This window comes from Brienomyrus brachyistius, chromosome 10, assembly GCF_023856365.1.
Source record: "Brienomyrus brachyistius isolate T26 chromosome 10, BBRACH_0.4, whole genome shotgun sequence".
NCBI lineage: Eukaryota > Metazoa > Chordata > Actinopteri > Osteoglossiformes > Mormyridae > Brienomyrus > Brienomyrus brachyistius.
This window is the reverse complement of record NC_064542.1, coordinates 28,970,718-28,995,748: the sequence shown is the minus strand read 5'-3', so window position 1 is coordinate 28,995,748 and position 25,031 is coordinate 28,970,718. Positions and strand designations below refer to the sequence as shown.

Sequence of the window (25,031 nt, the reverse complement as noted above, 5' to 3'; positions counted from 1 at the left end):
CTCCATCCATCTATTTTCAAAGACCACTTACCCAACATGGTGTAACTGTGAGCCTGGAGCTTATCCCAGGAAGCTGGGGAACACCTGGGGAACACCATGGAGTCTGTCCCAGGAAAGACAGGCAGGAGGTGGGGGACACCCAGCACAGGATAGCGGTCCATCGCAAGGCACAGACACTCTGACTCAAAGAGCGGTTCACATAGACTGCAGGTCTCTGGACTGTTGGAGGGGGCTGACACAAACGCAAGAAAAATGTGCAAAATCCACACAGAGAACCAGGTCAGGAATCAGGGCAGGGATGCTAGCATCTTGAGAAAAACAGCAGCGTGTTCCAGAGGCAAGAAAATGGTGCCTGTTAGAGAGACCACAGAAAAGCAGAAGCACCTAATATGGAGGGACTCAGACAGGCACAACAGACAGGGTGGGCAGCTTGTTCTGAAAGACAGTCAAGTTGATTGTTTGGACTGTCACCTCCTGCCCAGAATTATGGTCACATGTTATACAAAATTATACAATCATACAAAAGCAGCACAAACAAGAGGAGGCATCTTGACAGGTTTAACATGATAACTCATCGGTTGCTGGTTAGGATTGAGTCATCCGTCCAGGAATGACCCCTCCGCTGTGAGTGCTGAGACACATGACAGTACCGTGTTTAAGCAGAGAGGCTTGACCGCAGCATGCCGGATCGGAACACGTGAATGCCTTTGTGTTTCTGCCGCAGCTCACACAATATAATTATGTTAATCACTGATCCACAAATGTCAGTAACAAGAATCTTTACATGGCTGTTAGTGAATAAAGAACCAAGAGAATGTTAGACTAGCACCACCTACAGGTTTGGAGGTTCTTTTTGATAGTGTAAACATATTGAAGTTAAACAGCAAAAGGAGACCTGTTTTACAACGTTGGTTCCAAAGAGACAATCCCAAAAGCAGAGGACGGTGCTAGTGGATCATGTGACTTGGCAAACAAATCTGTGTGTGTGTGTGTGTGTGTGTGTGTGTGCGCATATGTGTGTGTCTGTGGCTCTTTCAGGTGTTTGCGATTCGGGGTTGCCCAGAAAAATCACATTTTTCCTCAGGGCCTTTCAGGTGAGTGCTGTTTACATGACGCTGAGTGCCTTTGCAGTCTGTTTGCCAGTGTTAGTTTGATTGGCCCTTCCGTTCCTAAGGAGACGGGCTGTAGGGTTTGGATTTGACTGTGACGCACCTGTCATCAGCCCTCATTGAAGGCAGGCAGGAGGGGGCCATATTGGGACGTTCGGCATGTGTGCATTTCTGCGTTAGCCTGGACTTCACCATGGTAACCGAGTCAGAAGTGTTCTGACCCCTGGGTGTCGCTGTCTGCGATTATTGCTCCTTTCATGGCTGGTTTCCATCACGGTCTTCATTCAGGATGGGAGGCTGATGTTTCAGGTCCATGATGGACTGACGCTAAAATTATTCTGAGGATTGAATTATAAGTCTAATGATAAATATACCTCAGATGTTCATTATTCCGCTGAAAAACAAGCATTTTTTACAGTATGGCGTGCACACATGGGCAAAGTGCATTGTGGGTAAATCATTCGGTCAATATCATTAACATCCTAAACCAGTTCTTTTCTGTCTGCTACATCTCTTTGTGCATTAAAAGCAGATACTTTTGCTGGTCACATAGCGAAGCTACAGTATGGTGGCGCAGGAGGTAGTGCTATCGTTCGGCAACCGGAGGGCTGCAGGTTCGAGCCTTTGTTCCTCCTGACCCCATCGAAGTGTTCTTGAGCAAGACACTGAACCCCAAATTGCTCCCGGTGAGCAGGTTGGCACCTTGTATGGCAGCCTCCACCATGAGTGTCTGAATGGGTGAATGTGAGGCATAAAATGTAAAGTGCTTTGAGTACTTGTAGGAGTAGAAAAGCGCTATATAAATGCAGTCCATTTACCATTTCTGCAGTGCAGAAGTGCCTGGTCTGAGCCTGAGGAGGGATTGGGTCCAGGCCCGCATAACTTTTAGGGCATCATTAAGACTGCAGTGATAAACAACCATTAAAAAATGACCTACAAATAATTTAATGTGAACCGAAAAAAAACACACATTATGAATGAAAGCTTGAATCGTATCTGTGTTCTTTATGACAAATGGCTGAATCTGTATTTTTCAAAAGCAAAATGACAACGGGTATGACCTTATGCCCCCCTCCCTCCCATGGACCACCTCCTTGTTCAGAGACCTCCTGTGGTCCGTAGTCACGGTTCATGTGCCAGTCATCTTTCGGTAGGCCTTTCTGTCATTGGCTGGGCACCCTTATCTCCCACCGCGATACCGTCCTCAGTCTCCCTCCATCTGACTGATGTCTGAGGAGAATCTCCAGCTCGGAGCTGGCCTTCTCAGACGCCACTCACTGACACAGCATTAATCCAGTCCGGCTCCGTATTTGTTGTGCAGCGAGCGGAAAGTGCTACCCGACACCCCGGGACCCAACGGATCTGAGGACAGCAGCATTATCCCCACGTTGGCGCAGATTATCCACCTGCCAGAGTCTCAGGGAACCGAAGCGAGGTTCGTCTCCATCCCATAACGCTGTCAGGAAGGAATCTGCGGGACCAACATGTTCTAGACAGTGCAAACGACACCCAAGCCATGGGGCGGAACACCCCATCTCACCGTCATCGTTTTATGCCAAATCCGTGTCAGAAAGCCATAAAAGTGAAGTAAAAAACACGTCAATGACTTTGAAACACGTGGGCTAGTTTCTTTGTGTAAACTGTACAGCATGGCTTTTCCGTAATGGTTGAAATGGTTTAATTGCCTTTCCGGGTGGGATTTCGTGCATTTACAGGGTGACGCATTTCTACAGTCGGGTGGCCGATTTTCTGAAGCCGTCCAGGTTAAGTGCTTTTCTCAGTATGACAGCGGTCGCCCCTCTGGAACTCGCTCCTACTCCCGTCCAGTCACTTGCTGCCATCCAACCTCATAGATATACCTGCCTCCAACCCCGACTGTGACGTGAAACCCGTGGGGGTGTTCATAGCCCCCCCACAGCCCTGCCTTGTGTGGGACTGCAGCACACTGTGCATTGTAGCTACACCGGGACCCAGGACCCTGCCAGGGTTACCTCCATTAAGAATTCCTCTGATGTGAAACCAGACATTGTCTGATACCTACTCCAGCATCTCCACGACAATCCCATTTGGCATCCTACAAGCTGCTCATCGCATTCTACGACCTTCATACACAGCGAGCCCTGAAGAAGAGGTGCTGGAAGTGCATGTGAGGGATTTGCTGTCTAACCCCTGAGGAGAAGATTTTCCCAGGACGGCTGCATGAAATGCATTTCAAATTAGGCCCCTTAACGGCATGTTTGAGGCACCTAAATGAAAGTACAAGAGCAGGACCCGCTATTTTGCGACTCAAACCGACCTCCATTCGCCTAAAAGCCCAGGTCTTTAAATACTCCACACAAAAAGACTATAGTCTATTTCCCATAATGCTCTGGCAGAGATGCTCAGGAGTTGCTGATGCTGCACACAGGCTCCAGCAGTGAGCTCCACCAGGACAGAACGTGACTCTCTGCAGATGAAAGTGTTTGAAAACACAAATTAAATAAATAAGTCTGCAAAACTTCATGTTTACCTGTGTTTTTCACGCTCAGCCAGATCCATTAAGAGGAAAATGCCCCTTTCTGTAAAAGGTCCCTTTCTCTAGGGTTTACACCGGTATTTCATAAGGACTGCATCGCACTTTGTTTCCATGAACACGACCCACATTCCTCGCCTGTTCCGGAACATTCTGCCAATCATCAATTATTTAGTCTTTTTTTTTTATTGAAGTACAGTTTTAGTCACTAGCAAACAGGTTCAGGGAAAGAAGTGTTTAATCATGTATGTCTACAAGTTGTGACACTTCGTTTTAAGGGTTTTTCCTTCACTGTGTTTATGCTCAGAAGGGTGTGTTTGCAACTTTGCATTGTATCAGCAGCTCTCGCGGTAAGAGGGTCGCATTATGGGATGTTTATCAGGATGATAAACAAACATACGCCCGGTTTGCATTCGTCTGCGGATCACTCTCACCCCCCCGGATTCATTCCCGGCCGATTATCCCAGTTCCCTCTCCTGCTCGCATGGCGTCACATGGTGTCGCATGGTGTCGCATGTCCACGGAACCTGCCTCATCGATCTTTCTGACAGTAACAAACAAGACGTTTGAAGGCGAGTGCAGCGGAAACGGACCATCAGCACGTAGCGCTTGGGGGCCACTGCTGTGGTGCAGGGTCTTTATTAGGGGCCTCGTATTCAGGGGCCCGTCAGGCGCCAGACGTGGCTCTGCTTCTGATATCACCCTCACAGGCACAACTCTGTGGGACAAAGCTGGGTCGGGCTCCCAGTGACAGCAGCAGGTGTTAGGGGTGGGGGGACGGCTTTGTGCGACAGGGAATTTGCAAAGCAGGGCTGAGGTCTGTAGTGTGTGTGTGTGTGTGTGTGTGTGTGTGTGTGTGTGTGTGTGTGTGTGTGTGTGTGTGTGTGTGTGTGTGTGTGTGTGTGTGTGTGTGTGTGTGCATTTATGCTTCAACGTAAGTTCTGAGACATCTATACTAACTTATGAAAGACTTCCAAACATTGTATTCTGCTTTGTTAGAGAAAGTTCCATGTACTTTTGAAATTGTTTTTCAGTTATTGAGTTGGAGTTAATGTAAGAGTCAGCTGGGAGATGTCACCGCAGAGATATAAAATTGTGCATGTGTATGTGTGCGTGTGCATGTTGTGTGTGTGTGTGTATGTATGTGTGTGTGTGTGTTTGTCTGTGTGCATGAGTGTTTTTTGTAACTATTTCATTGTGGGCACCAGATTTCCCCACAATGTGATAAAAATCTGTAACTTTTTACTTTGTGGAGACATTTTTTCAGTCTCCACAAAGATAACCTTCATTTTATAAAAATCTGTGAATGCAATCAAAAAGCTAAAAATGCCAAAAGTATTATATTTTACCTGGTTACTTATGGTTATGGTTATGGCAGGGTGGGGGTTAAGGTTGTCATAGTTAGCGTTACCATTTTTCCCATAGAAGTGAATGAGCGGGCCCCAAAAGGATAGGTATACCCTACATGAGTGTGTGTGTGTGTGTGTGTGTGTGTGTGTGTGTGTGTGTGTGTGTGTGTGTGTGTGTGTGTGTGTCAGTCAGTGCGGGAAAAATCTCAGTTTTCTCCCTACTGATGGTGGGCCAAACATACCAAATGCTTGTTAGAATAAATTCTGTTTGAAATTGCTTTTAGAAATAGGTTTTCTGTTTTATTTTTAGGTTGATTAAAAAACATATTCGTGAAGCCCAAATGTATGCTGGGCCTGTACTCAAAGCTGTACCACCCATCAGTTAAATGACTTGGCTGTTGTGCTGTCAGATTGCTGCACCGCTTGATCATTAAACTCGGGGAAAGTTTTTAGTTGGACATGCTAAGCACACACTAGGATGTTGGGTCAGCCAAATACCCTTCAGCTGCCTTCCCGAAAAACAGACCAAATTTAAATCACAGTTTAGAAGACCCTGAGAAGTACAGTATGGCTTGTCTTCGGCATCAGGATAGCTGTGTGGTCACAGTATTACTGAAGAATTGCAGTACACATATCCTGTGGTTAAACAGGCACATTCCTGGTGCTCTGCACATCCTCTACATTTATCAGAAGGAACCCTGGAAGCAAGGCGTCAACAGCACAAGCCAGCTGTGGGCAGACAGGGGGTGGACAGTCTCCCCATCTGGCAAACCTAAGAAAAATGAATGAATCATTCAGAAAATCATGTTCTTCACTCTTACCCCACCCCTTCCACACACCCAAGATCTACATTTTGCTCCATACTGCATTGGGCTTGTTTACATCCAGCGGACCGCATTAACACCAGCCCTCTCCCTTGTACGCTCCCATTACCCTATCCCTACGATGGCCATTACTTCCCAGCCTGCTGCCCATGGAAAACCAGGGCAGACCAGCGACACAGCGCCCTCTACGGCGAGCGCACCGTAAATTTACGTTAGTGACAGTGCCTAACACAAATTGCGGCAGACGGATGTAGGATGTAAAAATTATTTATGTGACGCCGAGCAGAAAGATTAATTACCGCGAGTCCACATGCACGCGCCTCTGTAATTGCTCGTAAATTATTACGGTTCGCGGTGACGTACATGGGAGGCCAGTGAGCCTCCCCTTAAAAGGGGAAAACGTCCGCTTATGGCCCCTGGGGGATGGTAAACCAGCGGCGAGATGATGCCGACGATGGTCCCGGGCTAGTAAGTGATGCAGCAGGAAATGAATTTCACTGCATATGGGGGATTCATCTCAAGCGAAAGAAACCGGCTGATACCGCCATATTATTTTGGATGTTTGAAATATGGTTGTTAATCTCCCGCGTGCCCCCTTCCCCTTTTAAGCCATGGCAAGGCAGGGAGTTTCCGGGGATTCGCTCCCGCGGCAGAGGGGCTTCATTTGCATCCAGCTCTCAACCCAAGACTCAATCTGTCTCGATTATGGCCGTTGGGCCGAAATGAGCTTCCTGCTGCCCACTGCCATCAGAATCAGAAAGACCATTATTGGCTAAGTATATTAAATTTACCTTCTGTCTTAATATAACATATGACACGCAAGACAGTTTACAAGCAGGTACCCATGAACTTACAAATTACTTGCTTTTTTTTTTTACGCTACACTGTCTAGCTACAGTCAGAAATGACTAGAATGTGAAATAAATGGGGGTGATGCTAATGCGTGTTTCAGGTTGTGTGCAAGGCGATGGTGTGGATGGGGTGTGTGGGACTGGTCCCTCCAAGAAGCACATATGCAAGGACCAGGAAATGTGGCTAGCAGCTTCAAAGCCATAATCATGGGTTTCAGAGATTGTGAATGAAGGGCGGAGTGTGGGTGGGCGTGTCAGTGTGGGCGTGCCAGTGTGGGCGTGCCAGTGTGGGCGTGCCAGTGTGGGCGTGTCAGTGTCCATGTGCTTTGGGTCTCATCCACGCATACCCAAGGAAGAGCCACGCTGGGTCCTGTGCAGCTCACGTAAAGTAACACAAATACTCCTATGCTGTGCTTCCTCTCCAGTGGACGGCTGCATCGACTGGTCTGTGGACCTGAAGAGGTACCGGGTGCTTGCCGGCGAGCCGGTGAGGGTCAAGTGTGCCTTGTTCTACAGCTACATCCGGACCAACTACACTATGGCCCAAAACAGCAAGCTGAGACTCATCTGGTACAAGAATAAAGGCGACTCGGAGGAACCCATCATCTTCTCCGGACACCGGCTCAGCAAGGAGGAAGACTCCATCTGGTTCCGTTCGGCCGAGCTGGAGGACAACGGCTTCTACACGTGCGTGTTGAGGTGGGTAACGTTGGGTCCTACTGTCTATTTCCCATTCATAGATCACTCTCCACTAACCCAATCCAATAAACTGCACTCTCTGGTATTTGAATGTGAACTTCCACGAAATAACGATCTCATCAAGGTCGATTAAAACTCGTTTATTGTGAGGAAGCCGCTCCATGCTTCCCTCGGCATTTCCACGGGCTGGAGCCGCCGTGGAGACGAGATGTCTGAATCCAGGCCCGCTCAGCAGAATTCCTTATCAGGCATCGCCAAAGGGGCCGGTTTGCTTCACCGATCTTATCGCGTTGGGCTGCGCAGGGACGGTTGCATCATTTGACTGACCCCCTGGCCGCTTTTATCGGTTATCTCTGACAGCGGCACCAAAAGGCCGGCTCCATCCCTGCAGATGGGCACCCGGCTCTGTTGCCGCGGAGGAGGGCAATCCTGCGTCGCTCTGACGGCCCCAATACTTCTCCCGGCCAGTAATAAGGCTCCTTAATAAGAGCGACTTCATATTCCCCTCACGCTACACTGACAGTCTAATTAGGACCCAGTTCCTGTCAGGTTCCCCTTATTATACTGGTTGGACATGGGCAGAAGGAGGCATGATGCACTGCGGCACGTTAGCAGATAGCCATCAAACCGAGGACAGGCACAGACTAACCGCGTGGTGCCTCAGCTGTCTGTGCATGCTTTCCTGCTTTCCTGCTTTGCAGCTTCGCTCCTGCACACATCCATACAACATCTCTGAAAAAAGTGCCCCGTGCGCCACCTGAATGGAGAGGATACATGACTCTTCAGCGTGTCGCATAGAAACAGGACCAGGATGTTTTAATGAGCTGTGGTTCTGTGACCAAGTCGTGCAAGTGAAAGGAACCTCAACGTATCTAGATCATGAACTGTGGGGCTTCCTCTGCCCCTATGTGGGGAGGGGAGAGATGCTTGAGGCGTGGGGGGCTGTCACCGTTGAAGTCAATGTTATTGCTGGTCATTGTGCTGCAAATGCCTGGGCGACCTTGGAACTGAGGATCCGGCCTTTCGTTAACATCTCTCTCCATGATCCTGGCGTCCAACTGAGCCCTACCGAGACCCACAAGCTACATCCGCAATCTGCAGTAAGGAGTCGTGACAGCCTGAGTTTTTTTTTTTTTTTGTTCCAAGGTAACGCAGCTGCTCTCGTATCGTGTGACAAAACAAAAACGCTGTCATGGCGAGGAGGGCGTCAAGGGCGTGGATGAGAATGTGAGGCTCCCTCAGTTTGGTGTGCTGTGGACGTGTGTAGATCGCTCTGAATCAGTAAACAGCGATCCTTTCATCTGAACTATGCCACCAAAATACTTGTTCCTTTCTTCCAAATGTGGGCTACATCCATGAACCCCCCCTGGAATCTGGAGACCGTGACCCACCTGCCGTTTTTTTCTCTCCCTTCACTTGCTTGTCAAAGAGCTCGTCTTTCGGGGGGGGGGGTCTCGCCTTTTATCTTTCCGTTAATCTTTTCACGAAAAAGAGACAAGAAAGGAAAGTCACCAGGGTCCTGCCCGAGAAGCAACTATGCGCTCCAGTGCTGCCCCAACCTGTCAGCTGCGGTTTTGTAGGACAGGCTGACCGAGACCTTCCTAGGACGTCACGCACGGCCGCCAGCATGCGCGAGAGCGGCAAGGCGTCGCTGGTCTCGCAGCATTCCGGCGAATTCCAGGACGTCGTCCCTAATTGTGCCACCCGGAGGCTCACAGATTCCTCTCAGGCTCCATTTCTGAAGGACGTTGGTGTGCACCGTTTTATCAGAAGATACCGCTCCTTTTCAGGAGGTAATTTCATGCTGTTCAGCTAAAGCTTGTCCTCTGTGACAGAAGCCGGGCAGTACACAAATCGATATTTGGGAGAGGGGGGGAGGGGGGGGGCTATAGGTCCCACAGGAGCCCAGGTCCAGATGTAGCTAAAATCCCTTGCTTCTAAAGTGGCTAAAGGAGCCGCACTGTACATGGTGCACCAGGGGTCTCTGCGCAGAGGGGCTGCAGGATGTTACAAGTGGTGGTTCAGAGAAAACGCCGGCGGTGAGATGCCCAGGACACCTGCAGGTTTACACACCTCACTTGCAATTGAGGTATTTGTTAAACGTCAGATGCTGTACGGGTTTGTTCAACGGTAAACATTTTGCAAAGGCAAATAGCACTGCTGTGAACGTGCCTGACATATTAAAATATTACAATCACAGTTGTTGGGAGAAAACAACATACCTGACCCTATTTGTGTGGATTTTTTTCTGTTTTACAAGAAGATGAAAATATAGCGCAATTAATATATAAATAGCCAATACAGAATAATGATATGGTTGAACAAAAGCCTGCGTGCTTAGGAAGCTTTGTTTCCTAAGGTGTCTTTTTCGTTGTCAGGGCTACATTGGATTTTAATCTGTGTGTTTTTTTTTTATTTGACTAGATATTGGCTGCATTGAAACCCAACAGAAACCAAAGACTAGAAGCGTAGCTGAACCAAACCTTCTCCACCCCCATCCCTCCCCTTGTTTCCCAGCACAATCCCTCTCTTTTACAGAAGAAATAAAATTTTGACTCACAATGTGGGTGGGATTACCATGCTCTGCCAATCACTGATCTGGTTTAACCCAATGGGGACCAACTAAGTAACCAATGATGCAATACAGACTAAGAATTGAAGCCTAATGTTTCCTATTGCTTATTACAAATGAGAAGAGACCACTTGGTCCATGTAGTTTAAAGTTTAGTAAAGGTTATAAATGGAGATGTGTAGCTCCCTCTCTAGACTGGGAGAGGTATGACAGCTCACCCAGTAAAGGTAGGTATATGTGTGGCAGAAGGCTGCACCCTAGGCGCCCGATTGGTTGGTGACAGGAAGGATCCGCTGCGGGGGGGGTCTCATTAAGTCACCGTTGGACCCACCTTGCACCTGCCTCTGATATAACCTTCAGCATTAGCCGTGAAGATGCTTCAGCGTCAGCAGCCCCAGGACCTTCTCAGCTCCTCCTATTGTTAGCCACAAGAGCAGGAGCCACACAAACTTCAACCTTGGCTCCCATCTGACCTTGGGCATAAGACACAGCCATTTCTGGGGAGGGTCAGGCCGACAATGCTGCTTCTATTGCTGTCGCATAAAGAGCTTTACTGAGATTCTTCACATAATAATCTGTCCTTGTGAGCCGATCACAAATCGTCCCTGCAGGCAAATCAGTGGACGCCTCAAACTGGGGTCCTGAGAAGACTAGCCTTTAATTAGATTCCATCCACTTGTCCTCATAAATGGAATGACATCCAACTGTAATGAAGCGTCATTTCAACGGGCAACTCTACTGGTTTTATGTGCAGCATCGTGTTCGCCATGATCTAAATATTACTGCACTGGATACGTCAATTATCAGAAATTCACAGAGCAGGTTTTGACAGTAAGGTCGAATAACTCTGTCAACTGTTACCCTTTCAGATTTTCAGGTTCAATCAAACATGAACATTCAACTCATGACAGAAACAGAGACAAAGTTCTGTGTAATGTGCTTTGCTTTCGATACACTGGAAATCATCCATAGATAAGCAGATTCAGCCTAATATCAATTTGTGTCGAGCTCTACTTTAATACAGGTGTGGTTTGAGAACACAGTGTGTACTTCGCTTCTCAAAGTTGAGAATTACAGGCTGGCTGAAGGAAACAGCATAAAGTAATCCTGCTAAATATTCCAGCTTCTAGCTAAAGACACATTTTAAGGAAACAAGAGCTGCAAGAAAGGACAACAGCATTGTTGAAGTTTCCTTCATAAACCGGTGCTCTGTTGACGCTCCCTAGCGATCCGAAGATAACACTTTGTTGACGTTCCCTGGTGAACCGAATATCGCATTTTTGTTGACACTCCCTGGTGAACCAGAGCCTATCTAAGGCTGCTCTTCCCCAGGGAGGCAAAGCTCATAGAAGCATTGCAAGCTCCAGTGCATGATTTTAAAAAGGAACATCTGAACTGGCAATCTCCCGTGAAATGCATATATCGCGCTGCCCAGACGGATACACACGGAAAGTGGAGAGTAATTGTACTTTGGATGATTGTTGAAGTAGTTCTGTATTTACATTAAATTATCATTACTTTTGTTCATTCATGGTTGTGAACCACAAAGTGCAGGACGCCCTGCCCAGAATCGCGTCTGTCGGTAAATGTTCTGTTGCATTTTGTATTATTTCTCCGAAACTTAAGAAGAAACGCCTTTGATCGAATGATAAATCACAGGGAGAGACTGAGGAAATAGTTTTTTTTTTTTAACTCTATTTTGATCAACGGAATTGGCCTGAATTTCGTTCCGAACTGCTGAATGTTAAAAGTTCCCCTTCTGAAATCCTTCTTTATTAAGCCCCGTTATTAAGTTCAAAGAGCAGACGATGTCATTTTTCAAAGCCGCAAGCCGTCGAGGCAGAACCACCACCTGGACTCGGATTTCCCCGTGGAAAGTTTGGGTTGGGGGGTTTGTTTAGGCACCGAGATAAAGGCCCCCCTGGGACTCATATATTTTTACCGTTTAACCAAAGCACCATACAATGGAGAACTCAGGGTCAGCTGGTCCCTAGAGCAATTGGAGGTTAAGGGTGAAATCACTCAGTTGACCTTCCAATCACAGGCAGAGTCCTAAACCACACATCACCCAAGGAAGAGGAATGATGCTGCGAGCGGGATGCGAACCCACACTGGGAATCCTCAAGTCCAACACCTTACCCACTCAGCCGTCACACGTCATCGATGATCTCCGGCCACCTTGAATATCGCGTCAGTACCAATGCCGCGCATTGATGTAAATGTACGTTTAACATTGATTTACCACCGCGCAGCTGAAAGTCATTTTATTGGACAAGATACGTGATGTATTGGCTCTCTGAAGAACTGCTGTCTCATTTGATGTTCCCCTCAAGATGCTGCTCTCGTTTAAATTACTCTCCTAAAGAGGCTATCAGGATTGATTATGTTAACTACTGACACGTCTCAGAGTAGCTTCTTAATAGCACCAGAGGTCCTGGCAGCTCGCCGAACGGCGCCCCCTAGTGTTTGTCCTCCATCCTGCCTCAAGGGGCTGTTCGTTTTTTCTTTTGCAGCTGCATGCTGTTAGAACCGCAGATATACTGAAGGGACAAGGCTTCCAATTGGTGGACGAATCGCATTATTGAAGCATGTTAAACTTAAGGTTGGGGGGGGTCACCGTTTTTCCTATGGCTTTAGTAGGGACGTTTCTAGACCGTCTTCACAAAAGAGGTCACCTCAAAGCTGTTTACCTCAAGAGCATGTATCATCTTGCTGCCAGCCTCACCCCCCGCCCCCCCCACCCTCACCTTTATTTCTACTCCCAGTCTGTTATAGCCAATGGCGCACCAACTGCTATGCCCTTAAATAAGGTAAGATGAACTTTATTGATCCCGGGGGAAATTCTGGTACATACAGTAGCAAGACACATAAAGTTTAGACAAACAAACATATACTGCAAAAACAATACAAAGTGCAAAGATAGTATTTATTCATATTTAGCTGGTTATTTTTTTTTTAAAGCTTTACAGCAATGTACGCATACTTAAGAATGCAGGGTCAGACTGTTCCTGGAATAATTGGGGGTTCAGGGCTTCACTCAGGGGCCCAACGGTCACATCACTTTGCTGACCCTGGGACCTGAACTGACAACCTTCTGATCACATGGACGGTGTCCTTACTGACCCGGTACACATAGTGCAAACAAATTTTAAAAGTACACAGTACATAAACAGAACGTCCTAAAAAAGAAAATAAATAAACACAAATAAAAACAGATAGCACCAGGCTTTTACTACAATCTGAGTGGGATTCCTCCAGGAGGAATTTTGCGGTGGAATGGATAAACACAAATAAACTTCAATAAAGAGAAACCGGTAGATGTTCTGGGCAACTTCTGATGAGGAGGAGGCTATTACGATTCACAGAGAAACCATTGTAAACGTGTTTTTGTAAATTGCCATTTGAGACTCAGTTAAACTAGTGTGAAAATGAACTACAGCAGATTGAATTTCTTCTTTATTAAGCATATAATTTAATCAGAGAGGTGTTGCTCAAGTTGTTCTTTTGAGAGCAATTGCAGGGGGAGTCAATGAATCATTAATGATGTGAAAATAAATCAGAATTGCGCAATGTCTGAAGAGCGTGATTACTCCTTATATTTGTCGGAACGAGATCACAGAGAACATCCTGCTCATTTGTCCTGAATGACTGCAGCATCTGTTCTCTCTTTCCACTGTGTTGTTTTTTAATCACAACAATAAAACAACACGACTGCCAGCCAAAATAATATCTAAGCTCTACCCTCCAAGGGCACGGAGGGAGCAGTGCACTGTGGGTCACTCCTAAAGTCACCGCGGTCGTGTGGTATCTGACAGACTGATATGAGGCTGGCTGAGGTGTCTGGGCTTAGTACGTGAGAGATGGCACACATAATGCTTGAGCTGAAGTTCTGTGGTTGACCACCTCCTGCTCCTTTCTCCTGACCTGGGCAGTTGGCAGGACTCCTTTGCTTGTCATGGGCATGGGGCGTGCTGGAGGAGGTGACAGTCTGAGGAGGTGACCTGCGAAACCACCTGGGCCACCATCCGTCTCGGCTCATGGCTGCGTCAGGCCTCATTAAAACCTGTGGTATTCGAATCGAACTCTGGGATCACAGACGGTGTCGCATCTGAAGTTGTTTACTTAGAAAGAGCCGCCAAAGAGAGATGCACATTTAAGTGAGCGCGCTCCTTGTTAGGAGACGAATCCTACAGATCGACCAAAAACACAGAGCAAAAGAGAAGGAATCAATACTTGCTTTGTGCGTGATTGTGGCTGGCGGAGGTGAAGCTCTGGAATGTGAATCCTCTTGTGCTCTTTCAGAAATTCCACGTACTGCATGAAGGTGTCCATGTCCCTCACCGTGGAGGAGAGCGAGGAGGGGCTGTGCTTCAGCAGCCGCATCCGGCACGTGGAGAAGGCCGAGATCACCAAGAGCAAGATGATCACCTGCCCGGATATTGAGGATTACCTGGCCCCATACAAGCAGCCCAGGATGACCTGGTACAAGGTAACCCACACAGTGACCTGACTGGACTCTGGTAGAGCATCGTTCCTATAACATATTTCTGACAAGAATAGAATAGAATAGAATAGAATAGAATAGAATAGAATAGAATACTAATACTTTATTCATCCATGTAGGGAACTGCACCTATCCCATCTCTCCATGACACGCAAAGACATATATACAGGTCAGAGCAAGCCTGGGGGTCCAGGAGAGGGTCGTCCAGTGTCCAGTGCCACTGTAGAAATTGGGGGTTAAGGGTCTTGCTCAGGGGCTCAACAGTGACATCAGTCTGCTGGTTATGTGAACTAGACAGCATGTGGTAGTAAATATATGCAGAGAGCTGTCGGTGTTTATCCTCTGTTTATCATGATTACAGGTACTCTTATCCAAGGCAAATTATACAACATAAAAGAAACACACTTACCTACTTATGCATTGCAGAGGAAAGGCAGTCATGCGTCATTCAAAGGCACAACAGCTTGGACCCCCAGGGAGCTTTGGGCTTTGAATCTTAGTCAATTAGCGGCTCGGCTGCTGGGTATGTTACATGTGACCCTGGCACTTTCAGGAATGCGTGAAGAAGCAGTGGAGGAGCTCCATCATGGTGAACACCACCCATGTGTGGATCCCCGAGGTGCAGGAAGACGATGGAGGGAACTACACCTGCGAGCTCCAGTATGGCAGTAGGGTGGTGAGGAGAACCACCGAGCTCAAAGTCACAGGTATTCCACCAACGTCTTGCTCAAGAAAGAGAGGGTCGCTGGGGAATAGGATCAGGGGCTGGACCTTCTGACCTGGAACATGTATGCTATGGTCTGTCTGAAGTCAAGATAAGCTGGGCATTGTTATTGTGCCGTTTAGAGACCTCGGCGAAGATCCAGGAGAGTTGGTGTTAACCAAACACCACCAGTCCCCTCCTTGTCTCACGCACATTTGTCCCCATCCAGCCTCCATCTCACTCCTATCTAAGACCACCTAAGGAAGAGATGCTCAGTCCCTTCAGGCCTAAGATAATGACTTACACATTGGCAGCACACAGGGATAGTCTAGGCATTGGGAGATTTTTCTGGAAGGTTCTCTTAAGTCCATCTTAGTATGGGTGGTCTGGTAGAGTGATTTGAGGTGGCACTGATGTCCGTCAGCTCACGTCTCCCCCTATCCCATCTGCTCCTCCTCTGGAACTGAGAGACCAGGATCCCAGTCCAGCTGCTCTGACCTGTTGAGGGGGGGTATGATCATGAGTCAGGAAAGTGTCACAGAAGGTCAGTGACACCCCTATCACAGACACAGTCGTGCCAGAGAGCAAGAGTGTCAAACTTGGTGAACCAGCAGGTTTCTCCTCAAGAACATGAACTGAAGCCCTGCTCTAATCTGCCCTCTCTGTCGTAGCCACGGTAACCCATTCCAATCTCTAAACCTCAATTGCACTCCCCCACCAGCCTCCCCCAATCAAATTCTGAGGTGTAATTTTGCCAGAAAGATATCACGGTTCACCTGTATTGCCACGCGGGCGGGTTTACGCTGAGCCAGCACAGAAACGGCCATCAGCAGGGAGAAATGAGGCCAGCCCCCCTAGACGTGTTCCTAGGTAAAAATGCCCCCGTTCAGAAAGAAAAAAAAACATTGTGCTGTGGATAAATTTACCACCAATTCCAGACTCGGCGAGAGGTGAGCAATCAACTCTGCGGGAAGGTCGCGGCACATCTTTGCTGTCCAATCAGCCAGCGTCGCGGTGCACCAACGACATGCTTACCCCTCGCCTGAGGGGGCTGTCACTACTGACTTCCTGGGACACCCTCCCATGTTGTACTCTGGGCACTGCAGAACTGCAGAATGACTTCAGTAAATGTTTTACTATACGAACAGAATAAACGTGCATTAAGACGTCAGCCATGCACTGCAGACTAGAGTCCCAACATCAGCGAGGAGTCTTTAAAAACCAGGGCTGCCGCACTGTATTCACGGGAACCGCATAAGCTGGGACACGCAAAGTCACGGATTAATTATTTGATTAGTGTCCCACCGTTATGCCTGATGTCTTCAAATGGCCTGTAGATAAAGCGAGATAAATAGCTGTGAATGCACCATCTGTAAACCCCGCGGACCGTACCATCTGGACATTTCGAGGAGGGTGGAGGCGAAGGTGCGGGGACTCAGAGGGCAGAACACCGGACGCATGTGAGAAGTGCTTGGACCCACACTCCCATTAATTCCTCTGCCTTCACACAAACGCTTCCTCGTTCCACATGTTCTGCTTTAACTGTTTTGTTTGTGTGCAGAGCCCTTCCCTCTGAATTCTCACTGTTTAATCTTAAAGGTAATTGCATGCACCATATGGACAAGATTTTGGGACACACCTCTTAATCATTGAATTCAGGTGTTTCATTCAGACCCATTGCCACAGGTGTATAAAATCAAGCACCTAGCCATGCAGTCAGGTTTACAAACATTTGTGACAGAATGGGTCGTCCTGAAGAGCTCAGTGATTTCAAGCCTGGTACAACCATAGGATGCTACCTCTGCAGTAAGTCAGTTTGTGAAATTTCTTCCCTGCTAGATATTCCATGGTCAGCTGTAAGTGCTATTATTGCAAAGTGGAGGTAATTAGGAACAAACTAAACTCAGCCACGAAGTGGCAGACCGTGGAAAGTAACAGAGCAGGGTCAACAACTGCTGAGGTGCACGGTGCGTAAATGTTGCCAGTGCTCTGTAGACTCAATAACTGCCGAGTGCCAAACTTCCTCTGGCATTAACCCCAGCACAAAAACTGCACCAGGAGCTTCATAGAATGGGCTTCCATGGCCGAGCAGCTGCATGCAAGCCTCACATCAGCAAGCGCAATTACAAGCATTGGATGGACTAGTGGAAAGCTAGGGAATCTTAATGCTTCAGCATACTAAGATATTTTGGACAATTCAATGCTTCCGATTTTGTGGGAACAGTTTGGGGAAGGCCCTTTTCTGTTCCAGCATGACTGTAGCCCAGTGCACAAAGAGAGGTCCATTAAGACATGCTTGGGTGAGTTTTGGGGTGGAAGGACTTGATTGGCCTGCACAGAGCCCTGACCTCAACCCCATCAAACACCTTTGGGATGGATTAGAATTCGATTGCGAGCCAGGCCTTCCCATCCAACATCAGAGCCTGACCTCATAAATGCTCTTCTGGATGAATGGGCAAAAATTCCCACAAACACATTCCATAATCCTGTGGAAAGCCTTCCCAGAAGAATGGCAGCTGTTATAGCTGCAAAGGGGGGACCAACTCCATATTGATGCCTATGGATTTAGAATGGGGATGTCATATAAGTTCCTGTAGGTGTGATGGTCAGGTGTCCCAATACTTTCGTCCATATAGTGGATATTATTTTCTGATTTGAAAATCAATGGAAATTTGGTCCTGTAACCTTGGGACTGACAGTTATAAAGCACGGATTTTGTGTTTCCGGACCTTTGTGATTTCTGAGTTCCCGAATCGGCTTTCCAGAGGGTTTGGGGTAGCCGTCAAGTGAGCTGTAGCAGTCATGTGGGCTGAATATTCATATATTCATGTGTCAGGGTGCGAGGGGGGGGGGGGGTAGTGGGGGTTAGCACACGTCGATGTGGAGCGCGATCCGGAGTAGTATGGGGATCGCCTCGGGCTGGAGGGGCACAGTTGAGCTGTGTTCCCATCCCCGCGCCAGGCAGGAGCTCGCTAGAGGATCTATGGCCTTGTCAGGAGCCTGCCACCGTGTCCCGATTGCCGCGGGGTGATAAACGGGCTCGCCTGGGATAGCCCGAGTCACCACGCCCCCATGTTTTAATAACTTTGCACACAGCAGGGTGGCGCTATCCCGGTGCCCTCGGGGGGCACTCTAGCCTGCCAAGGCATGCTGTGGCCCATGTTGCGGCCCAGAGTTGGAGACCTTCGCGGAGTGCGGGAACCCTGGGAAGCTCCGCCCCTTCTATCACCAAGGCAGCAGACTCACTCGCCTGCACCTGCTAATCCTTGCCGACGCCTCGAGGCACATCGGAGGCACTAAGCCAGTGAGTCCTGTGCCCGGGTGCGACGCGAAAACCTTGTTACGGCCCCCGGGGTGAGGCGGAAGATGGATGGTTCTGGAAAGCAGCCTCAGCATGCGAGGTGCAGCTTATGACTATTTATTGGAAAGTAAGCTGAGAGAACATTACGGTTTGACACCGATGAAGCTCAAATCGACTTTTTTTGAGTCTTACTGCCACCTTGGTCTCTAAGCTTGACGCGGATACAGGCCTCAGATTTACCGACCCGGCTGGCCTCCTCGCAGCTGCTTGCGGGGAAAAAAATCATCTTGTCACCAGTAATGGTTCCAGTTAGCCTAGCATCTAAAGTCAGAGATTCCTCTCCATGCCAAACCAAATTCATTGCTGTGAGATGTTCCCTCCTGTGGAGCCCCTTATAAGATTTTGGGCACCAACTCGGAAAATCCAAAGTGTGAGTTTACGTCATCCGCAAAACATGTTCCGTTACCTGTAAACCTAATTGAGGGACATCACCTAATTGGTTACCTAAAACACTAATGTCCGTGTTGGCTTCTGAGGTGGTGAGAGCTGAGATCTGCGAGTAGCGGAGACGTGGCTTCTGGGACCTTCCTGCGCCTCTCTGAGTGGCTCCGCCCCCGTTTGTCTCCTGAGAGATTCACCAACCTCACCCATTGTGTTAATTACCCTTCGTTACTAAGGCTGCACTTGAGGTATTCCTCTCCATCTCGCATCAGGGTGTTGTGGCGTCAGTCTATGAGACATTTCTTTGCTTTGTCTCTCTTTTCTCTTTTTGTCATTATAAGGTAGCCGACATCCCATTCCTGTGAAGACAGCTTTAATAAAAAGCGGGAGAACCCTGTAAAACTTATCGACTAATGGGTGAAATAAGCGATGGGCAATCATCGGCGTTATTCATAGCACTCCTCGCAGCTAACCGGCCAATCAATGCTACCCAATTATAGCGCTAGCATAGCGTAGCTGATGACACGGTGGACCAGACGGCTGCCTTGAGGCTTTTAAAGGGCCTATTGGATTTGCTGTAAAGTCCATATCGGTTATTTTGAGGGCGGCCGTGCCGTCGTTTTCCCGTCCACTTGGCTTGAGCCTCAGCATCTCCGCAGGGACGCCGAGCGTTTACACCCCCCGCAGGTCCTGTTCCAGAGAGCACCTCCTGTGCTTTGCGTTCCAACAGAAAGTTTCCCGCCTCGATTTCCTAAGTCGTCGTTGAAACGCTCTGGTTCTGTCTACTGATTTCAAAGGGGGTCACCACTGAGTCCTGCTATTTAAAACGTATAATACCAGTTTATAGTGGATGAGTGTAATCACTTAAGCTAAATGAGTGACTTGTTACACTTAATGATACTGAAATTAGATAAATATAAAGACTGACAATCTAGTGATTGTTTAATCATGCTCTAATGCATATTCCAGTTTAAATGCTGAGTAATGGAAGAACATTAGACCAAAACATCTCTCTCTCTCTCTCTCTCTCTGTATATATATATTATTAGTGGCCTGTGATGACCTGGCGTCTCATTCATCATGTATTCTTGCCCGATGCTGCCTGGAATAGGCTTCAGTTACCCTCCCCCTCTGTGACCCTATAGTATCAAACACCCATCCATCCATCTTCTGCAAGAACTTATCCAGTTCTTGCCCATCCATCCATCCTTCCATCCATCCATCCAGCTTCAGTAACAACCTATCGAGTACAGGATCAGCCTGTCCCTGGCAACATAGGGCATAAAGAAGGGTAAATGGAAGGCACTCAATCATAGGTCTCATAGCCAACCAAACACACATACTCGATCCTACTGAAATGCACTATCTTTATTTTACTCTATATACTGGCCTTAATGAATGTGATAGATGTTCCCGCAAATTTACTGAAAGATCAAGTCCAGCCATTCTGTCATACTGGAGTAACAAGCAGTCGAACGAACGGGTGAAGCTATCTGAAAGTGTTCGAGAATCTGCAGTCATGCGCTGCCCGGGTGGTTCACAGCTCCTGTTCACGCAGACGCCAGTATGCCAGAGTGTTACGGAAGTGTGTATAACACAACGCGGTTTTCACTACGCTGCGCTGTCAATGAAAGGGGGGGGGGGGGGCAGGGATGAACCGTGTGCTCCCTTCTCTAATCTGGCTGGAGTGAAGCGGAAACCATCAGTTACCAACGGCTGATGACGTTAAATGAACGTCTTAATAAATTCGCAAATACATCATCTGGGCATGAAAATGGCTTTAATAGATTTGGGCATCTAGGCTTTTCCAGTCTCAAGGCAGCTTGGAGCAACTGGCCTGGGGAATGGGCACAGGACTGCCAGTGAAGTGTAAGGGATACTCAGAGAAGGGAAATCGTTCTCCCAGCACGGCGGCGAGTGAAGCAGGATGGACGCTGAATGCAGAGACACCTTTTTGCCCTTTTAATTGGTGTTTTTATGTAAAATGTTGTTTATTCTTAACCTGGACTGCAGTGAATCTGTTCCCCGGAAATGGTGGGTCATTAGTCTCTGCCGAAGGCTTGGGATGAGGGTCAGTTAGCTTTCTGCTGGGGGGGGGGGGGGGTCAGCTAGCATTCTGCAGTGGGGGTCAGTTAGCTTTTGGGGGGGGGAGGCAGTTAGCTTTCTGCAGGGGGGCTCAGCAAGTTTTCTGCAGTGGGTGGGGGGGGGGGGATGTAGGCCAGCTTTCTGTGGTGGCATTCAGCCATTGACTTGCGCTTCCACTCATTTGTCATGGTAATAGATGCAGCAGGGCAGAGAAGAGGAGGGTTTGAAGGGCGAGCAGCGTTTTGGAAGGAGTGAGGAGGGCTTGGAAGGAGTGAGGAGGGCTTGGAAGGAGTGAGGAGGGCTTGGAAGGTGTCAGGGGGGTTTTTGAGCATGAGGAATGCCTTAACTGGAAAGCTGTGATGAGACAGCCTGTGATTCTCCTAAATATGTCTCCCCACTAATTCCTCTGCTTGTTTAGCATGAAACAATCTGCCTCTGACCTTTATTGCACAGTCAGTTTAAGGAGCTGCTTCCAGTTTTAAATGTCAGGCAGTTTTCTCAGTCAAACCAATTGACTCGTCCTGGTCTTTTATATAATGCAGAGTAACGATATGCGTTAAATGTAGGTCAAGAATCGGCCTTGTCTCGTAACAGCCTACTGGAAGCTGTGTCTCACTTCCTGTTAGTGCACAGTACTAATTTCCTGGGTCTCACTTCCTGTTAGTGCACAGCACTCATTTCCTGGGTCTCACTTTCTGTAAGGGCACAGGACTCATTTCCTGGGTCTCACTTCCTGTTAGTACACAGTACTCATTTCCTGAGTCTCACTTCCTGTTAGTGAGCAGTACTCATTTGCTGGGTCTCACTTCCTGTTAGTGCACAGCTCCCATTTCCTGTGTCTCACTTCCTGTTAGTGAACAGTACTAATTTCCTGGGTCTCACTTCCTGTTAGTGGTCAGGTCTTACTTCCTGAATCTCACTTCCTGTTAGAGCACAGGACTCATTTCTTGGTTCTTGATTCCTGCTAGTGGTCAGGTCTCATTTCCTGGGTCTCACTTCCTGTTAGTGAGCAGTACTCATTTGCTGGGTCTCACTTCCTGTTAGTGCACAGCTCCCATTCCCCGGGTCTCACTTCCTGTTAGTGAATAGGGCTCATTTCTTGGGTCTCGCTTCCTGTTAGTGGTCAGGTCTTACTTCCTGGATCTCACTTCCTGTTAGTGAACAGGACTCATTTCTTGGTTCTTGATTCCTGTTAGTGGTCAGGTCTTACTTCCTGGATCTCACTGCCTATTAGTGCACAGGACTCATTTCTTGCTTCTTGCTTCCTGTTAGTGGTCAGGTCTTACTTCCTGGATCTCACTTCCTGTTAGCGTACAGGCATAGGGCAGAGTGTTTAAGGACTCAGCTTTGTATCCTTGAGGCTGTCATGTTCTCCCAGGTGTGCCTTTGCTACACTGCCCTTGGTTAAGGCATTTAGTCTGACTTATAGTGCTTCAGATTTCTGCTGTATAAACACATTAGCTGCACAATTTACCTGATAGATGTATAAATTATAAGTCCCTCTGGATAAAACCCAGCTAAATAATAATAATAATATTTATTCAACAGACAGAATCTATTAGATTTTTTTTAAAGCTAGTTCCAGTTTATTCACCCTGACAAGAAGGTTTATGGAAAGTGATGGAAAGTGCAGAGTTCAGGATCAGCCGCAGTTCTGAGACCTGAAAATCTCTGAATATTTAATTTCACTGGTGGGAACGTTGGCGGGAGAGATTCTGCTGCTGAAAGACACAATTCTTCTCGTCTGGGAGTGTGAAATATTAATCAAGTTTGATGCAGAGAGGCACAGACAGCGCCTACTGACCAGACTGGCACAGACGCGGTGCACGAAAGCATCCAGGAACATTATGCATGGAAGGCATCTTGGAGAATGTCACAGACGGAAGAATCGCGTGTTTGTCAAGCTGAGGTTACCGAAAATACCTCAACTCTTAACGGCCTGCTTGTTCCCTCTGATCCAGAGGTATAATGACCATAATCACTTGTGAGTCTTAAAGATGAGCTTCTAAATGGCATTTATTGCAATTGTTTATGTCAGCTGAGTGCATCCTCTGCAGTAATCAGACTGGAGACATGATGGGAATGAGCAATGGAGAGATGGTCGGGAGGATGTGGGGCTCCATTAACCCCCCGCAAACAGATTCTGTGTGAAAATCGGCCCGAGTGTAGTGTGACCGGCTGGCATTCTCATAACCAGCCATATTTCTGGAGGTGATCCGGTCACCAGCCACCGAGGAGACTAACGCTGGTGTTACACTGGCATCCGGGAGGATTACAGCACCCGAGATGGAAAGCCCCTTTCGAGAATTTGGGGTAGTTTCCAGAAGAATCCGGCTGGGCTTGGATTACATGGGGCCTGAGATTGTCCTGCTAATTGACACCTTTTTACAGTTTGGGTGGTGCTCACCTGGAGCCCTGAGGATGGCATGCAGGATGAAAGGGTAATCAATCCAGGGACAGGCTGCCGAGGGAGGGTTTCGACAGGCAGATTTGGTTAGACATGCCCCACGGATGGATTTGAGGGGTGGGTAGAGTGTCACTTTAGCAGTGTTAGAATTTCTGTTCTTCCCGCCCCCCTGACTGACGTACAGTGAGGTGCCCAAACAGCAGGAAGCCAGGATAGATCACATGACTCAGCGGTTACAGGTCGCTGCGCAAAACCGTCCACGTGCCATTGCTGTTTCCACATGACGCTACCACGCATCCGTGCTTCATGGGGTATTTTTACATACCGTTCTGCCAGAACCACAAACACGCTGCATTCATGGAGGGTGCCGGCTCACAAGAACCTGCAGGAGAAAATAACGTTGGGCGGGGGAGGATAATCAAGATTTAGCAACAAAAACCACACAAAGATGCAAGAATCCAATTAGGAGAGACAGGGTGTAACCAAGTGGCTGACTCACCATACCCCTGACAGGGCAAGGCGCTTCCACAGCCGGTCAGCAGGGGTGCTGAGAGACAGAAGCAATCAAACCCTGAGTGTTTGTGAGCCAGTATGTCAGATTACCATGTCTATCCCAAGAGCACATTCTCTAAGACTCATAATGCACCAAATCATCATTTGGGTAAGATCCTAACCCAGTAGTCCATCAGGGGGCAGTGTGTGGCAGACATTCTGTACCTGTAGCCCCTGGGAATTCTGCCCCCTGACCCCCCCCCCCCCCCCATGCCCCATCTGGGAGTGTGTCCCACACTGAGAGCATACTTGCCCCCGTGGCTTGGATTAACCCTTTCTTCACCTCATCCCCAACCTCTCTTCATGTTTACCTCCTCGCAGATTCCTGCCGCTTTCCGGGTTATTAAGCATGAAGTCGGCTTCTGGCTGTTGTTACTGGATGCGTCAGACACTCATTGTTACCAAAATGATCTATTATTATTTTCAAACATTTCCTCCCAGGCGATAAAAGACACTAAATGTTCCCAACTGTCCTCCATCGTTCTCGGCAAAATGGGCCCAAGGATCCGGCCTCATGCCATCAGATTGGCATGCATACGGCATGGGATGGCTGCTGCCGCTGCCCCCGCATGGTGGAATGGTGGTTGTGGGAGGCTGCGGCCAATCGCCCTGCGCACACACACACACGTGTGTAATTATATCTTTGTGGGGACTCTCCATTCATTTCTATGGGGAAGACCCTAATCCCAAACACTCTAACCCCTACCCAGCCCTAACCTTTCCAGTAAGTAACCAAATAAAATATGAGACATTTTGCATTTTTAGTTTTTTGATTGCATTAACAGATCTTTCTGGGGACGGCAAGCTCCTAAAAGTTTTTTGGACAAAAGGAAGCCACACTTCTCCAGCATGTCGTGGGCTGAAAGCGCTCAACTTGTTAAACAGGATCCAGAGAATCACCCAGCCATCAAAAGAGTTGTGGGCATGTGAGGCAGTGGAAGAGCCTGGAGACTGTGAGGAGGCAGCAAAGAGGAAGTGGCTATGAGACAGTGAGAAAGAGGAAGGGTCTGGGGGCTGTCAGGCAGCGGGAAAGAGGAATGGGCTGGGGACTGTGAAGCAATTGGAAAGAGGAGGGGGCCAGGGGCTGTGAGGGACTGGGAAAGTGGAAGAGCCTAGGGACTG

At 48.1% G+C, this 25,031-nt stretch overlaps 1 protein-coding gene across 2 annotated transcripts in view; it reads left to right on the top strand.

Moving 5' to 3' along the window:
* The window catches only part of il1rapl2 (interleukin 1 receptor accessory protein-like 2), a 158,865-nt gene that overhangs the window by 87,431 nt on the left and 46,403 nt on the right, over positions 1-25,031 (top strand). For both annotated transcript variants that reach the window (XM_049029688.1, XM_049029686.1), the window contains 3 exons: positions 7,071-7,344; positions 14,219-14,405; positions 14,974-15,127. In XM_049029688.1, the coding sequence (XP_048885645.1) occupies positions 7,071-7,344; positions 14,219-14,405; positions 14,974-15,127 (615 nt within the window). The remainder of the gene's footprint in view (positions 1-7,070; positions 7,345-14,218; positions 14,406-14,973; positions 15,128-25,031) is intronic.